This window comes from Myotis brandtii, unplaced genomic scaffold (genome assembly GCF_000412655.1).
Source record: "Myotis brandtii unplaced genomic scaffold, ASM41265v1 scaffold276, whole genome shotgun sequence".
NCBI classification, from domain to species: domain Eukaryota; kingdom Metazoa; phylum Chordata; class Mammalia; order Chiroptera; family Vespertilionidae; genus Myotis; species Myotis brandtii.
Genome location: NW_005360509.1, coordinates 2655350 through 2673949, shown reverse-complemented (window position 1 = coordinate 2673949; position 18600 = coordinate 2655350). Strand labels below are relative to the sequence as shown.

The following is an 18600-nucleotide window of genomic DNA, read 5'->3' as shown; positions in this document are numbered from 1 at the left end:
GTCACTGAAGCAAGCAAGCCTCATGTTCGCTTGAAGCTGCCTGGCTGCCGGCCGCCATCTTGGCTGGCAGTTAATTTGCATATCGCCCTGATTAGCCAATGGGAAGGGTAGCGGAGGTACGGCTAATTACCATGTTTCTCTTTTATTAGTGTAGATTTTTATTGATTTCAGAGAGGAAGAGAGAAGGAGAGAAACATCAATGATGAGAGAGAATCATTAAATGGCTGCCTCCTGCATTCCCCCCACTGTGGATCAAGCCTGCAACCCAGGCATTTGCCCTTGACTGGAATCAAACCCGGGACCCTTCAGTCCGCAGGCCAACACTCTATCCACAAATGCAGCTAGGGCTGTATTTGCTTTTCTTGCTTACAATTCCAGTCTTCTAAAAGTTAATTTTCTACCTTTATAGGTGTGACTCCCACACGTAAGGGCAGTGATTCATTAGGTCATCCAACAAAGGTTGAAATGACAGATTGTCCAAATCCTCCTAAAAGAATGAGAAGAGAAGTTACAAGACAAAATAGGTAAGTCTATTTATGACCTGAGAGTTATCATTGGTTAGTTTATCAAAGCACTTGTCTCATTATGCTTTAAAAAATAGCATGGGTTTATTTCTAATTTTCCCCTTGAGCCAGAATTAGCATCATTTTAATTGAACTAAGTGATGGATAATGAAGGAAGACATAATCATTATATTCTTCTAGGATACTCCAATTTTCTAAATAATGTTTGCTAATTATTTGGAAAGTTTAATAGTTTATTTTTATATGTTAAAAGTCAGTGTTAAGATTTAAATTGCTCTTCTGTTGTTTGGCTTAACTTTCAAAAACTGCATTCTACTTCATAGGATCAGCAACTTGGTAAGTATAGGCTATGCAAAACCATTTCACATTACTTATTTTAAAATTGTATATCATGTTTGGTTTAGAAAATTATATACCATGTAGATAGCTCTCCAAAAAACCAACAAAGCTGTCTGCAACCTAACTCAATGATAAGAAAACTATCCTTTTAGATTAGATATTAGTAAGGCCCTCACACAGAAGGATACCATGGTACAAGGGCTTCTTGTACATTATTTTTAAAAGTTTAAATATAACCTTTGCCTGTATACATGTCTCATATTGACCTGAGAGTAGTTCCTTTGAGACTGTAGTATTTGGAATTGGTATCCATGCCCTTTCTATCTATATATTCTACATTTATGCAGTAAATGTTTGAATGCTCATTGTGTGCTATATATTACTAGGTGAATGAAAGTGGGATGTATGGTAGGAATTTAATTCATTCCATATAATTCATTTCTTAAGGCATTAGAGCTTAAATCTCTAATAAATTTGAGAAAGGCTCAATTTAACAAGTGTACAGGAGATAGGGGAACTTTAGTAACAAGTTAAATGATACCACAGGAAGCAGTTAACCAAATCCAGAATGTCAAGTATAAGATATTGTACAGGAAAGATGACTGCTTTTGTCAATAAATCAATGACGTAAAAGTAGGATGAACTATTTGTTGTAGAATAAAAGTGATTGAAAGATATAACAATCAAATGCAGTATGTAACCCTTTTTTGGATCTGGATTTGAATCTTTAAAATGACAGCTTTGAAAAGATTTGGAGAAATTTTAATATCACTTGGATATTGGTTATATTAAGAAATTATTAATTTTATATATATACTAGAAGCCCGGTGCACGGAATTCCTGAACTGGTGGTGGGTGTGGCCTGGGGGATCAGCCTGCTGTGGGAGCACCACTTATCCCAGTCAGCTGAGCGGCTGCTCCCACTGTGGGAGCGCACTGACTACCAGGGGGCAGCGCCTGCATTGAGCGTCTGCCCCCTGGTGGTCAGTGCACATCGTAGTGACTGATTGAGTGGTCGTTCTGGCATTCCACCATTCAGTTGCTGGTCTTTTATTATATAAGAAGGATAACAACATCATGGTATTTACATTAAAATAAATATATATTAAAAATGTGGCCTTCGTGGGTATAGATCAATGGTTAGAGCATTGGGTCTTGGGCACATACTGTGGTTATAGATTCGACCCCCAGTTCCAGTCAGGGCATGTACAGGAGTCAATCAATTGATGTGTGTCTCTCACATCAATGTTCCTCTCTCTCTCTCTCTCTCTCTCTCTCTCTCTCTCTCTTTCTTGCTCCCTCTCCCCTCACCTCCTCCTTCTCCTCTATCCTCCCTCCTCCCTTCCTCCCATGCTCTCTAAAAATCAGTGGTAGAAGTGTCCTCCAATGAAGATTAACCATAAAAAAAGAAATGTGTACTGAGGTATTTATCGGTTAAATAATATGCCTGGGATGCACTCTAAAATACTACAGGAGGAAAAATGTGTAACAGGATATCAAAATAGATTGAACAAAGTATTACAATTACTGAAGCTTTTTTTATGAAGTTCCCATAATTTTTAATTGAGTGTTTTATTAAAGATGGAGAGCATTTTCCAGTTTTCTAGAGGCCAGTGAAGAAATTCCTGCTGAGCAGTTCTAAACTAAAGTACTTAATACTGAAGCTTCATCTTAGCCTCAGCACTGAAGTAGCCCAAGACCTTATAGTTACAGCACTTCTACAGATGTCACTGGTTTGGATCTTGTTAATTAAGATTTTTATAGCACCCTGACCGGTTTGGCTCAGTGGATAGAGCGTCGGCCTGGGGACTGAAGGGTCCTAGGTTCGATTCCAGTCAAGGGCATGTGCCTTGGTTGCGGGCACGAATTTTGTGCACTGGGCCTCTAGTATTATCATAAAACCAAGAATCGCCATGCATATGCATGTGAAAGAAAAATAGCAAAACCAACTAGAGAAGATAATTTAACCAAACTCTTTTTAAATTTTGTAATTTTTAATCAGATTGCAGAAGGAGTTATAGTCATGAAACTCAAGAGGGTATTAGGAGATTATGGATGGTACAAGGTTATAGATTATAAATACTGTTGCTGAAATTAAAAATTCAAAGGACTAAAGTCAAAGAAACTTCCTACAAAAAAAAATATGTGAAGACAAAGGAGGAGAGAGAGAATCTGTTCAGACCGAGGAATCCTAGAAAGAAGAAAATGTAGAAGAAAAAAAATATGTGGAAGAGAATTTTCCAGGGATGAATGAAAGGGTGCATTGAATGCCCAGCCTAATGACTGACTCTAAAGAGGCTCGAAGATAATTGATAGTAAAATTTTAGAACATCAAGGAAAGATGGAAGAGTATAAATTTTCTCAGAGAGAGAAAGGGAGAACCATGTTATCAATGCACATTTTGGCACACACAAAACACACACCAAAAGGTTTAGCTTTGTGTTGGCAGTGTTAGAAGTTTTAGGTTGAAAATTGGTATATTCTAGCCTATGGCTTCCTCGCCTTTTGCATCTTGTTTATCTTTGGGAAATTTAAAGTCACTCTAAATTTGCCATTTAAAATTTAAATTTCATAAGTTTCTATGTAAAACTTAAATTAGTGTTTAGTAATTTTCTCATACACAGTCTTGGCCTATACTCCATAAATTTTGGACTAATCTCACACATCTCAAAAACATTAAAGCATTTGAGCGGTATCTTACTATTGAAATAGTGATATATTTCATCCATATAATCAGGAACAAATTAAATAGCAGGAAATAGCAACAAAATGTGTGTGTATGTTTTTACTTGTATATGTGTATTACATACTTACATATTTATTATAAGCTTTTATAGTTATTACCATATTTCATCAACTTTAAGATGTTATTAATTATAAGAGAAACATTATAGAAACTTTCGTGAACATTAAAGAAAAACACTGCATATTAACTCATGACATTCAAAGGTGGATTTCAGAGATGTTAAATGTGAAAAAACGTGGACTTTACAGTCGACAAAATATACTTAGCACTATGGGATACTACACAGTAGACTCGTTTTCTTTAATAGAGATTTCAGTTTTCTAATTCATTTTCTACTCATAAAGATCACAAATTAGCTCTTTATAAAAAAATGTGTATCTTTTTGGAAATAGAAGTTTAGTTTAAGGAACTATCATTAAAAAATAAATTATTTAGATATACCCGAATAAAAACGTCTGGATAGATTTATATGCAAGGTATTCACTATGTTCATCTCTATGTGAATAGAAATATAGGTATTTTTTCATGTTTTTTCTTTGTGCTTGTCTTTATAACTTTTTTGTAATAAGCATTATAATTGTTAATTTTTTAAATTGTAATTTCATTTAAGGAAAAGGGGGATTAAGTAAGTGAAAATCTTCAGATTTGGGGTCTGACATACACCATTGTAAAGAACTATGGTACAAATTACCCCATGTATATATTTTTGCTGCTTTTATTTTAAGGCTTTTTTACTTTTTTTTTTTTTTTTTTTGGCATACATGTCAATGAAGTGTTTATGTACAAGGACTTAATTAAATATGTTTATATGAAGAATTATAATAGCCCATAGTTCCTTTGGATATTTAACCATACAGGTCTAATGAGGGAGTTTGGGAAAGGAAAACTTTGATTCATATCATTTATTATGGTTTTTCTCTCTTTCCATTATGACCAGAACTGTAACCAAAACAAATGTGTGAAAGGTGACAGAGAAGAGGGGACCTGTGGTCTCAGTGAGAATGCCCTGCCTTCTGCACCTCTGTTTCGGAAGACTAAGGAGGTGATTTACCAGACTGAATATCTATGGGGACAGTACAACCACCTGGGCATTCATTTCCATGTCTGTCCAGAACGCAACCATTCAATTTTATGACTCTTACTGGATGATATGGATTAACTATAATTATTCCAGTCAACATGCCCTTTGGTTATCATTATCTTGCAAATGTGTCAGAGGAAAATGTGCAAATACGGACGGCAGTGACTGTAAAACTGGCACATAGCATTGATTAATACTGAAGAAAAATATATGAACTATTTTTCAATATGATTACTATGAATTTGCTAGAACTATTTCTTGGAAACAAACCTTTTTATTACTTTTGTGTAAATTTATTTAACAAAACTGTTTTTTTGATTGTATCTAAGGAAAGTTCCAGAGGTTAGGTATTTAATTTTAAATATGTGAGGAACCTCTTAATGAAGAATTCAAAATAAAAGAAGAAAAAGCACCAGGTATCTGGGAATTCAAATGTTAAAATACATGAAAAAAATATTAACTACATGAGTGAACTTGTGACAGCAGTAGCATTTTAAATTTCTAAAGACTTTACCCTTGTATATATAAAATAGGCCACAGCAGCATCCATTTTTATAAGTATTGTTTGATTCTATTAATAGATTATATAGTCTCAGCCTTAATTCTACATTTGCATTATTTTGTAATTTTTTATTACTATTTTTAAAGAGTTAAAGAAGTTGTACACTTCCATACCAATGCAATAAGGCCCTGCTAGAAAGTTGCTTCAAACACATCTGAATTGTGTATTAAAGCTAACATGTCAATATATGTCTTTGTGTAAGTCCAGTTGTATTGTTCTGTAAAGTTACTTTGTAAGGAAATACTTTTGGTACAGTTTTGTGTCCCAGGAAATGTGTATTTTTAATCCTTTCTAAATACACAGTGAGGTTAATAACTGGTGGTTTTCCTATTGAATAGATTTTTTTTTAATTGAAAGCTTTCTAAAAGTTATTACCTTGGTAAAAGCTATTACAATGTTAACCTGTCTTTATAATTGGAAGTCATTTAACTGTTTTGCTTAAGAGACCAATAAAATGGCAATAATACAATTAGCTAAAGGGAAGATTGGATTCCTTTTAAGTGAAACTTGTTCTTATTTGTTCTTAAATATTAGTGCTAAAAACATCAAAGTCCCATATTATACTTTTGCTTCTCTGACTTGGTTATTTACAATTATTTTAAATGGGTGGGATTAATTCAATTATATTTTAGTATAAATTTTCAAATAATATTTTTTAGTAAAAAGTTTGTATCATTTTTATGCTGTTAAAATGACTTCAGTTATATCTGATAAACATTTTCATGGAATCATCTTTTCCCCTTCATTGTTACGGAATTATATTTATAAAATTATTTTCACACATGTTAATTAAGATGCTTTATTTTGCATGCCTGTTGAACATAGTACCTGTTTTGACTTACAAAAGAGGATATACAGTCATTCCTTAGTATCCACAGGGAATTGGTTGCAAGACTCCTTGCTGATACCATAATCCACAACCACTCAAGTTCTTTATATTAAATGGCATAGTATTTGTACATAACCTACATACATCCTCCCTTATACTTTAAATCTCTTCTCTAGATTATATACAATACTTAATGCTATGTAAATAGTTTTTATACTGTATTGTTAGTGAACAATGACAAGAAAAATGTTTGCACATGTTCATGCAATACAGATGCATGTCAACAAAAACATAACTTTAAATAGACTTTAAAAAGAAAAATGTTAAAGAGGGGACATTTTATAATGATAAAGGGTCCATCAGAATATAAACATTATAAACATGTGCACCTAATAACAGAGAACCAAAATACATGACGCACAAACTGACAGAAAGTAAGAAAATTTAACAATAATAGTTGGAGACTGTGCCCCATTTTCCTTTACTTTTTTTTCTTTTCTTTTTTTTCTTTTGAATCCTTACCTGAGGATTTGTTTTTTTCATTGATTCTAGCGATAGAGGAAGAAAGAGAGATAAACATTGATGTGAGAAACATCAACCGGTTACCTCCCATATGCACCCCAACTGGGATCGAACACAAAACCTTGGTATGTGCCCTGACTGGGAATCAAACCAAAACAACACTTTGTGCAGAGGACGACACTCTAACCTCTGTGCCACACCGGCAAGGACCTTTTGCTTTCATTTTTTTTTTTAATTTTTTAGTTACAGTTATGATACAATACTATATTAGTGTCAGGTGTACAACATAGTAATTAGACATAACTTGCAAAATGATCCATTTTCATTTTTTACATGTATTTGTCCAGTTTTCCTAACCGTTTTTGAAGATACTGTCTTTGCCCCATTGTATATTTTTGCTTCCTTTGTCATAATTGACCATGCAGATATGGGTTTATTTTTGGACTCTATTCTGTTCCATTGATCTATGTATCAGTTTTTGTGCCAGTACCATGCTGTTTTAATTACTGTAGCTTTGTACTATAGTTCCACATCAAATAGCGTGATACCTCCAACTTTGTTCTTAAGATTACTTTGACTATTCAGGGTCTTTTTACCTTTCATATAAATTTTAGGATTAGTTTTTCTAGTTCTGTGAAAAATGTTATTGGTATTTTGATAGGGATTGCATTAAATATGTAGATTGCTTTGGGTGGTATGGACATTTTAATGATGTTAGTTCTTCCTATCCATGAGCACCATATTTCCATTTATTTACGTCTTCAGATTCTTGATTCAGTGTCTAATAGTTTCTGAGTACAGATCTTTTACTTCCTTGGTTAAATTTATTTCTAGGTATTTTATTACTTTTGATGCAATTGTAAATGGAATTGCTTTTTAAATTTCTCTTTCTGATAGCTTGTTATTGATGTATAAAAATGCAGCTTAGCCCAGCTGGTGTGGCTCAGTGGTTGAGCATCGACCTATGGACCAGGAGGTTCGATTCTCAGGATACATGCCTGGGTTGTGGGCTTGATCCCCAGTAGGGGGCATGCAGGAGGCAGCTGATCAGTGATTCTCATCATTGATGTTTCTATCTTTCCCTCCTTTCCTCTCTGAAATCAATAAAAATGTATTTTTTTTAAAAATGCAACTGATATCTCCCTAGTCAGTTTGGCTAAGTGGTTAGAGTGTTGGCCCTCAGACTAAATGGTCTCGGGTTCGTTTCTGATTCAAGGGCACATGTCTTGGGTGCAGGCTCGATTCCTGGGCCCAGTTCAGGTGCGTGCAAGAAGCAACCAGTCGATGTATCTCTCTCACATCAATGTTTCTCTCTGTCTCTCCTCCTCCCTTGCACACTCTCTAAAAACATCAATGGTAAAAGTATCTTCAGGTGAGGATTAACAAAAATAAATAAAAATGCAATTGATTTCTGAATATTAATTTTTTATCCTACTTTACTGAGTCATATATTTTAATAGTTTTTTGGTGGAATCTTTAGAGTTTTCTCTATAAAGTATCATGTCATCTGTAAATAATGACAGTTTGACTTCTTTCTGCCCTGTTTGGATGCTTTCTTTTTCTTGTCTGATTGCTGTGGCTAGGACTTCCAATACTATGTTGAATAAAGGTGGTAAAAATGGACGTCTTTGTCTTGTTCCTGATCTTAAACAAAAATTTTTCAGCCTGGTCCATGTGGCTGAGTGTCAACATATGCATTGAGAAGTCACTGGTTTGATTCCCGGTACATGCCCGAGTTGCGGGATCACGCCTCAGCAGGGGAGTGTGCAGGAGGCAGCCTATCCATATTGATGTTTCTCTCTTTCATCGGTGTTTCTCCTCTCCCTTTCTCTCTCTCTCAAATCAGTAAAAACATTTTTTTAGCTTTTCACCATTAAGTATGATGTTAACTTTGGGTTGGTCATATATGGCCTTTATTATGTTGTGGGATGTTCTATCACCATTTTGCTGAGAGTTTTTATCAGAAATGGATGTTGGATTTTGTCAAGTGCTTTTCTGCATTTATATGATAATAATAATGTTTAGTCTTCATTTTGTTTATGTGGTGTATCGTGTTCATTAATTTGTGGATATTGAACCAACTTTGCATGCCAGGAATAAATTCCACTTGATCATGGTATATGATCTTTTTAATGTATTGATGAATTCGGTTTGCTAATACTGGATTTTGTTGAGGATTTTTGCATCTATGTTCATCAGGAATATTGGCCTATAATTTTTTTTATTTTTTAGTGTCTGGTTTTGCTATCAGATATACCCCATTCTCAATAATAGGTAGAACAATTAGACCAACTAATAGATAAAACCAACAACACAATGGAAAGAACACTATAAACCAGCGGTTCTCAACCTGTGGGTCGCGACCCCTTTGGGGGTCGAACGACCCTTTCACAGGGGTCACCTAAGACCATCGGAAAACACATATATAATTACATATTGTTTTTGTGATTAATCACTATGCTTTAATTATGTTCAATTTGTAACAATGAAATTGGGGGTCACCAAAACATGAGGAACTGTATTAAAGGGTCTCGGCATTAGGAAGGTTGAGAACCACTGCAGTATAAACCAACTAGGTTTAACAAGCACATAGGACATTTCACCCAACAACAACCTTATGCATTCTTAAGCACATGCAGGAAGTTCTCCAGGATAGACCATAGGCTAGGGCTAGGCTATAAAACAAACCCCAAAATGTAAAGGGACAGAAGTAATACAAAGTAGGTTCTGTGGTCACAATGCAATGAAATTTGAAATAACGGGAACATTGGGAAACTCAAATACTTGGAAATTAAACAATACGCTCCTAGATAACCAATAGGCCATAGAGAAAATCAAAAGGAATTCAGAAAATATTTTGAGATGAGTGAAAAGAAAACACACCAGAAGTTATGGGATGTGTCTAAAGCAGTGCTTAGAGGGAAATGTAGTTATAAATAACCACATTAAGAAAGAAGAAAGGCCTGGCTGATGTGGCTTGGTTGATTGAGCAGCACCCCATGTACCAGGAGGTTGTTGGTTTGATTCCCAGTCAGGGCATATGCCTGGGTTGTGGGCTCGATCCTCAGTGGGTGACATGCAGGAGGCAGCCAATCAATGATCCTCTTTCATCGATGTTTCTTTCCCTCTCCCTTCCTCTCTGAAATCAATTTTTAAAAATGGTTTAAAAAAGTGGGACTACATCAAACTAAAGCTTCTGACCAGCAAAGGATAACATCAACAACATGAAAAGACCAAATATCAAATGGGAGAAAATATTTTTAAATCATATATTTAATACGGGGTTAATATCCAAAATCTATAAAGAAGTCATATGACTCAATAGAGCGAAAGAAAATCCAATTTAAAAACGAGCAGACTTTTTTCCTTAAAACCTCCAAGGTCTTTAGGCCCCAGGCATGTGACAGCTGGCCTCAGCGTGCTCTGTGCTTTTTTTTCTGTGTGGTCCCAGGCTCAGCAATGGCACCCGATTGGAATCTACATTAACCTGGTCGACACCACTCACTCCCCTCTGGTAACTTCCTTAGACCCTGTCTCACCCAACTGTGTACAGTCTAAGGCTCTTTCAGGGGCTGAGCCTTATGAGCAGCCTTATGCCCTATACCTTTTGCAGAGCTGCCCAGGCTCGGTACCAGTGGCAGCCGGCCTCAGTTCACAGTGTGGCCTCTTCCATGCACCTCCAGGCCAGCACAGAGAGCTACCAACCATGATCACTTTGTAGTTCCTACCACTTAGCCCCAGGCTGGTCACAGGTAGCTGCTGACCTTGGCCTGCACTGAAGCCCCTCCCAAGAGGATATTTTTTTCATTGATTTTCAGAGAGAATGAAAAGGAGCGGGGGAAGGGGGGGGAGAGAAACATCGATGTGAGAGAGAAACATAGATTGGTTGCCTCCTGCATGCTCCCCACCTGGGGCCAGGGATTGAACCTGCAACCCAGGCACGTGTCCTAGCTGGGAAAATCCAGCCCTGGAACCTTTGGTATGCAGGTCAATGCTCCAACCACGAAGCCACACGGGTCAGGGAGTTGTGCCCATTTAAACTCCCTCCGGCCATGAATGAGAGTTTCTGTCTGCATTCACACTAACAGAATTGTCAGATTGTAAAATTTTTGTCAATCTGGTAGGATGTAGTATCTATCGTAGATATTAATTACTCTGCACTTCCATGAGGTTGAGCATATATTTTTTATTGGCCATTTAACTTTCTTTTGTATAGTGCAGATTCCAGTCTTTTGTCCTTTTTTCTATGGGATTGTCTTTTTCTTGTTGATTTATTGTTGTTGATTCGTTAAGTTCCTCTCAACTCTATCAGCTACATGTTGAGGACATGTGAGGGGCCTGGAGGAGGGAAAGCTTCAGAGTGAATGAGGACTGCCAGGGTCTGAGGGTAGAGTGAAGGTCCCCAGGCATGAAGAAAACTCCACACAGAGGGAGCAGTTTATGCAAAGATTTTATTTGCTTAAAGGCCTTCAATCAGACATAACTGGAAACAGGTAATAAGAGGAAAGTATCCCTTTCCCTCCTCAGCCCTCTTCAGGCAAGTTAGATTAGTTCCTGGATTTAACGTTCTTCGTTTAAAGACTAGTTTTGATGTGGATGACACGGCTCTGCGTGTTTCTCTTGGGCCTTAGCTCTGCCTCTGAAGACTCCCCTCGGATCCAGCGCCCTGCGTCTCTTGGTGAGGGGGAGAACCTCCTCTGACCAAAACGGTTTTCGTTGTCCAAACTTGCTCCCTTTCAGACTTTCCCTAACCTATGAGATTATGCATAATGAATTCATCCTTCAGAAGACATCATTAATTTTTATTTCCCTGGCAATCATTTAGGAACAGCAGTTCAAAGCTTAAAATGGATTTCCCTTTTATTTATTATCTCTACAGTTGACAGACCTTTCTGGCTAAGCAGTGATTTGGCAATGGTTGGTTCTTACTTCCAGCTTTTTAAAAGTGAAGTTCAGGAAAACTAATTCTAAGGCAGCATAGGTTTGAATCCTTAGTTGGCCCCTCATTACCTCATCCATGAGGGCGGGAAGCACTCTGGCTGGAGATCACATGCTTTGGCCTAGGAAGAGGGTGACTCTTATTTTGTTCTGGGCCTCAGAGTGGGGTGGGGAAGCTGAAAATAGTCATTTCTTGGCTGCATGGGTCAGGCGAGGGCCTCGCTAATATGGGTCCATTTACAAGTGAGAACGAGAAACAAGCCTCCGGAGGTTGGCCTTCCCAGTCACTCTGATGTGAGCAGAGTTGATAAAGGCCCAAGGAAAGGTAAGGGCCGTTTAGATTTCTTCATGTTGTGCACATTTGTTACAAGATCAAGCTGAAGCATGCTCTTCTGTTCAAAGTTTGAGTTTTCAACTTGTGTCCAAGTTAGCATCCCCAGATCCCAGTTCTCCCCCAAATTTAATGCCACTTTACCACTATATATTAGGTATGTGAACTTGGTCCACTGTCTTACAAAAGCCAGATACCTATCTTTCTTTCACTCATTTACCCTTGTGTTAATGAACACTGATATATGCCAGGCACTGTGCCAGGCATAGGGTGAAAGCATGAATAAGGAGAATAAGAAATCATTTTTCTTCAACAAACCTGCATTGAAAACTAATCGATGGTGTTGGAGGTGAGAGTCGATGTGACCTTTGGAAAGGATTCAAGGTTGGAAGGAGGCACGAGGGGCTCTGGGTGCTGGTCATGACTTGCTTCATTATCTGGGTGCTGATTGCATAGTCACTTTGTGAAAATTCATTCATAAATCACTTGTGATTTAAGTACTTTTTATAATGCTGTATGTTGATAAAATTTACATTAGAAACTAATCTCTAAATACTTACTTTTTAAAATCCTTTATGGCATTGGAATCCCTGGTACTAAAGGGAAAGATAGTTTTAGGGTTGATATATGCTGGAACTGAGTGCTGGTACATTTTTTCTAATGTTCTGCCTATTTCTCCCAGGAGTCCTGGCACCACCACTTCCCCCGAAAACAACCACTTGGAAAGCATAACCTCAGAATATTCTGGGAATAAAATATTTTGTTTTTATATTTTAAAAATTAAGGAAAACATGTAAGAGTGTAATAGAAGACGAAGTCACTTTCCTACTTGACCCCTCAGCATTCTCTGCATATGAAACTCGTCTCACCTGTATTTGCCATTAGTCAAAAGATATTAGCAACTTTTATCTGCCCGTGGCTTATTATTTATGTTGTTGTGGTCTTTTAACCAATAAATGTTCAAAGATGTCAATGGGCTGAGATGGTGAGCTCCATTTGAGCATGCCCTTCCCTGCTCTGCGTTATTTAAATGTGCTGGGACCTGGCCAGAGAATTTAAATATGATGTTGCACCATGGTGCTGTGTTCTTTCTTAGCTCCTCAGGGTGAGTTTAAAAGTGATTAAGTCTGGCCCTGGCTGGCTCAGGTGGTTGAGCACCAAAAGGTCGCCGGTTCAATTGCTGGTCAGGGCACAATCCAGGTTGTGGATTCAGTCCCCAGTACCACATTGATGTTTCTCTCTCTCTCTCTTCCTCCCTCCCTCTCTAAAACCAATAAAAATATTTTTTGAAAAAGTGAGTAAGTCTGAAAAGACTGAGAGCCAAAGAACCTCATGCAAATATCCTGCTTCATTGACAACTAAATAACCTAGTTGTCAGTGCTTAATGAACTTGTTTTTTTACAATATAAACTTCAGAAAGTTACCGAAATACATGAGGTAATAGCAGAACAGAAGAACTTTTCCCGAATAAAGTTATGACTTAGAGCAGTTCAATTCTTTCTCATTTTCTGGTTTTATTATTTGCATTGACGTTTACTAATATTTTAGCCTTTATAAATACTGTTTGTATTAAACAAACATAGTGTGTCTTTCAGTTCATCTTAGGTCTCTTAGAGTGACCAAACCCAGGGCACTTTGGAAGATGAAAGGAGACACTAAAAAGAATTAGCAATGTTAACTGACCCACAACGGAGTAACCTGGGACTGGCCCGGGCAAATCAGGGTATCTGGACAGCCCACCTACTTTTAGATAAGGGGATAAAAACAAACAACAAACTAGAGCTTGTTTTTCTCCACTCGCCTGTACTGGACCCTTTAACAGTGAAATGTCCTGCACCCGTTGGTCATGTTCATGACTCCTCAGTCCTACCTGGTTCTGCCTCATCTACATCCTTCAAAGACCACCTGCTTTAGCTAATCTGTGGGCTAGCTCCTGCCTTTGCTTATTAAAAACATACAGTGCACAGGTCACAATTGCAATCACTTCCTCTCTTGCGATCACATTCAGTTTTCTTATCAGCTGATTTTAAGCAAAACAAAACAAGAATAGAAACACTTCTCCACAGCCTTTTCCAATTAATGTTCAACTTTTCTGATTGGCTCAATCTCTCTCTCTTCATCATACCGAGGTATGCTGTTTTTACAATGCTATATTCTTTATTTGTGACTTTATTTCTATTGTTTACACTATTACAGGTGCCGCCATTTTTCCCCTCTTTGCCCACCTTCTCACCGCCCCGCCCCATCATCCTCCCTTCCCTCTGGCCATCACCACACTGTTGTCTGTGTCTGTGGGTTTTGCATATAAGTTCTTTGGCTAATCGTTCACCTTCTTTCATCCAGTCACCCCTCTCCCCTACCCTCGACAGCTGTCAGTCTGTTCCGTGGACAATGCTCTATATTCTGTTTACTAAATGTAACTTTGTACATGTTCTGAAGTCATTTCAAACATGTGTGCCTTGCTTCCCAGTCAATGAAGATAAAAGCTAAATCTGTTTTTCTCTGGCTTCCATATTGCCTGGGATAGTGTTCAATATGTAAAACTTCCTCAATATGCTCCCAACGAAACAAATCTTTGGATGGCCACAAAACCTCAAGAACTTCTCATCTCCCCAAATATACCATTTTCTTATTGTTTCCAGACTTAAGTTGAAATACAGTTGATTCTCATTATTCGTAGACTGTGTTTGTGAATTAGCCTACTCGCTAAATTTATGTGTAACTCCAAAAGCAGCAAGTACTGCAGCACTTCATGCTCATCTGTGGACGTGTGAGAAACATGACTTGCCCGATGCGCACGTTCCCAGCTGAAGTCCAGCAAGGCGAGGCTCTGCCTTCTTGTTTTAGCTCCCATGCTATAAACAGGCGTCCTTTTCGTTTTCGTGCTCTTTGTGAGTCATTTTGCTGTTTAAAATGGCCTCAGTCACAGTGCTGAGTGCTGTCTAGTGTTTCTAAGCACAAGAAGGCTGTGATGTGCCTCATGGAGAAAATATGTTAGTTAAGTATGACTTGCAGTGGTGTTAGCCATGAGTTCAATGTTAATGAACCAATAATATATATATTAAGTAAGGTGCCTTTAAAAGAAACACATATAAAACAGGATTATGCATTGATTGGTTGACAAAACCATTGTGACCAGAGGTTTGTAGGAACTACCCTGTATGTCCCCTAGAAGCAATGTATAGCATTCCCTAATTCAGTGTTTGCAGCAACTTTATAGAACATACTATGCTAAATGATGAGAATTGACTGGATTCAAATACTTAAACCACTGTTTAGAACTGCACAACCTGAAATACTGGAGAGAGTTAATTTGCTCATGAATATTATTCTAATGAGTATGAACCAAGATTGTGCTAAAATTGATTAACTTAAAATCATCAAAGTCATTTTGCCTATATAAAAGTTTGCTGATTCCAGAACAATCAACTCTCATTCCATAAATAAATGATGAACTACAACATAGTTTGATGTGGCTTGCAATGATGAAGAATTATTGCCTAAGCTATTATAGCTCTCTTGGTAAGAAACAAACATATTCTTAGAGCCTATTTTTGTCAGTTATTTCTTATAAAGAAAAAAAAGTGTTTAGAATCATGATAAGTGTGATAGCAATAAATTCTCAAATGTAACATTTGGCTTAAAGTTGGTTATAGGGAGCAGCCTTAGAACGAAGGAACATCTGGAAAAAATTGGGGGATATGGAATTAGTAACCAATTTCATCTTTTTAAGGAAGAAGATATTCATGGTTGAGTTGCCTGATGATCTGCATTTATTTTTGTGGGGTTATTAATGCTCCTAAACAATGAGCTGCGCTACGTGCTTTCTCTTGGGGAGGGGGCGGAAGAAACTGGGCTAGAAATCACCCACCACACCCAGGGGCAGACCACAGAACCTGCATTGTTTCCCTGAACAGCCATCTCTGTGTGCTGTAATGTTCATGAACTATCCTGTACCCACCAATGTAAAAGAAGCATGTGTCTCTCCATTTTACTTTTACCCAATCCCAGGGTTCCCCACTTTGCTTTCTCCATCAGCCTTCATCTATCACCAATGGCTTTCATGTAATCCTCCCTACGCCTCCCCCTTTCATTGTAATGCATAAAATGAACTGCAAAACTGCCCTTCTCCAGAGCATTTTCTCAATTCGTTGAGATTTTGATTCCCAGCAGTTGTCATCAGTTTGAGTCAAATAAACTCATAAAAATTCTCTACAGGTTTGGGCATTTCCTATGTCGACAAAGTAAAGATGAGAGAGAAGCGTGGGACACCCAGGCAAGTCTTAAAGGCTTGAGCACATCCTAGATGCAAAATCTGTTCATCTTGATCCAATGTCTGTGCCCAGATGACTGAGCATGGTGATGGGGGAACATCCTGTCTGCGGTCTCTGTGAGGATCGCCTTCCTTCCACCTGGGGGCCCAGGGCCCAGCAGGCTCACTGCTTCGCAAGAAGTACCCCCAAGTTCAGAGCCCGATGAGCATCTCTTAGCATGACCAACAGTGAGGGAATAAGTTATGGAGTAGTTCTACTTTGAATTTTTGCTTTAGGTAAGTTGGTCACAATCAAGAGTGTAAGTCACTATGGGGGACTTCTTATTTAAAAGCAGAAGAAATTCCTTTAGATTGTTATAGCAAACTGAGTTTTCAAGGGCTTAAGGGAGTGGGCGGCTGATGAGCAATCCACACTTCCAGCATGCTACCATTTGTGTCCACATTATTGCTTATGGCTGGGACCAGATGACCTGCCCACATTAGCCTGTTTCCTAAGGTGTGTGAGCTCTCTACCCTCACAAAGCTTCTGGAGGGCTCTGTGGTTCTTAGTTTGATGTGTCCCTTCTTCTAGCGAGAGAAGAGGAAGGGAAGAGAGTCTCTTGGGGTCTTGGCTTGAGAGCCAAGAGTCTTCTTCCATCTTCCCAGAGCAGCCCCACAATGGGGACACGTGGGCTTGTCTGTAATAACTGTGAGCTCACGTAATGGACTGAACATCAGAAACTTCATACCCTTCATTGCACAGCAGCGCACGAAGCTCGATAAACACAGAGCCATATACAAATCCTCAGTATTGTACAATGCCTAGCAGGGAACAGATGCTCAGAATAAAATTTATTTACTGACTTAAATATAATTTGTGGTCCTCTCAATGAGAAGTTGGTTCTCAAATTCTGGAACTAGAATATAACTTCCTACTCTAACTTCGATTCAATGGAAAAAATAGATTTGACCTGATCCGTTCACCTTCACTCTCAAGTTTGAGAATTATCTGTATTGAAGCTGTGATTGTTAGCTGTTAATTTTAGAGAGACACACACCTGTGTGTTTCCTCCATTTTTCCCCCTGCTGTCCCCCTCCTCCATTTCTGGGCTTTGTTTCTTCCCTATGACACTTTGTGAACAGAAATCGTGTCAGGATGGGGACGGTAGTGCAGCCACACAGAAAGATACAGATTGGTTATGCAAGGCAGCTTCTTGTCCCTTTCTGCTATTTTCCCCTTGGGGTGGCTCTTTGAAGGCTGGGATGACTTCAGTCCCTTATTGGCATGATCCGCCACTTGGAGAGTTCATAAACAGACTATGTCCTTACATGGTATAATTTCTGCTTGGATCTTGCAAAGTTTCTACTTAGGGAACGTTCTCTCATTTGCAAATCAAAAGACAAACATCCCCCTTCAAAAACATATTAGAAAAGAAACGGGCCAATGGCCTCATTTAGTAGCGCAGGGAACGCAGCAAAGGCTTATTATTGTCCACATAACTCACAGCCAACAGCGTAATAACAGCTCACAGTCATTACAGTTAACCTACACAGATAACCTCACTCTAGTGTTCATTCCACGCAGTGGGTAAACTCAAATAGAAGAACACAACCCTTTGGTCTGGATTTTATGTAACATTATTCAGGGGGTTTGCTTCATCCCCCAAAGAAATTGATAAAGATGAGTGTGGCTCACGAATATGAAGAAAATATGCAGGCAGGTGACAAGACATGGCTAGCCGTGTCTCAACTGTTAAGAAGCAAAGAGACTGTGGTGGAGTAAATGGGTTTACTGTTGATAGAAAAACCAAGGAGGACCGCGGCAGCAGAGGCCCAGGTTGCCTTTCAAAGGTCAGTGTGATGCGCCTCAGAAGCTTTGGGGAGGTGGAGGGGCGGTGGCTTCCACGGTCCCCTGCTGCCCCGCTCGGTGGCTTGGAAACGGTTAAATGGATGGACGAGGCAGAGTTGGGCGCAGAAAAAGAAGAGGATCCGCGTTCATTTCCCCCTAAACTCTCCTAAATCCAAACGCGGGGGAACGGCCGCGTCTTGCCAGAAGAGGAAATGCGAGTCGCCTCTGATAAAGGACTGATAACGGTGTCCCGTTCACCCTGGGAAGCCGGCACCCAGGCTCGACGTGAGGACTGCGCCGCGCCGGCTGCGGCCACTTCCCGAGGGGCCGGGGCGCGCCTGCTGGAAGGTGGGAGGCGGGGTTGCCTGGCTGCTGGGAAGAGACCAAAGGAATGAGTAATTGGAAATTCTGTAACACAGACCCTTCTCCCAAGCCCTTTGGCCCTTTCACCCCAAGCCCCCTGCTGAGCGGCCGGGGGACTGGAGACAGGGAGTCGTGGTGGAGGGAGAGTCACGTTTCGGAGAGGGAAGTGAAATAGAGGGCGGCACCCGGGGGGACCTGTGCGTCATTGAGGGACCGAGGAGAAGCGCGGGCCCACGGGGTGGAAAAGGAGAAGTGGTAGCGAGA

General features: G+C 39.0%; 2 protein-coding genes across 2 annotated transcripts in view; both read left to right on the top strand.

Annotated features, from left to right (window-relative positions):
- Positions 1–5724, top strand: part of SMCHD1 (structural maintenance of chromosomes flexible hinge domain containing 1) — a 151843-nt gene extending 146119 nt beyond the window's left edge. The window contains exons 49-50 of the mRNA XM_005868751.2: positions 410–524; positions 4547–5724. Coding sequence (XP_005868813.1) covers positions 410–524; positions 4547–4571 — 140 coding nt within the window. The 3' untranslated portion in view covers positions 4572–5724. The remainder of the gene's footprint in view (positions 1–409; positions 525–4546) is intronic.
- A 12461-nt stretch (positions 5725–18185) lies between these two features.
- Positions 18186–18600, top strand: part of EMILIN2 (elastin microfibril interfacer 2) — a 42541-nt gene continuing 42126 nt past the window's right edge. The window contains exons 1-2 of the mRNA XM_005868750.2: positions 18186–18321; positions 18407–18533. Of these exons, the coding sequence (XP_005868812.1) occupies positions 18186–18321; positions 18407–18533 (263 nt within the window). The remainder of the gene's footprint in view (positions 18322–18406; positions 18534–18600) is intronic.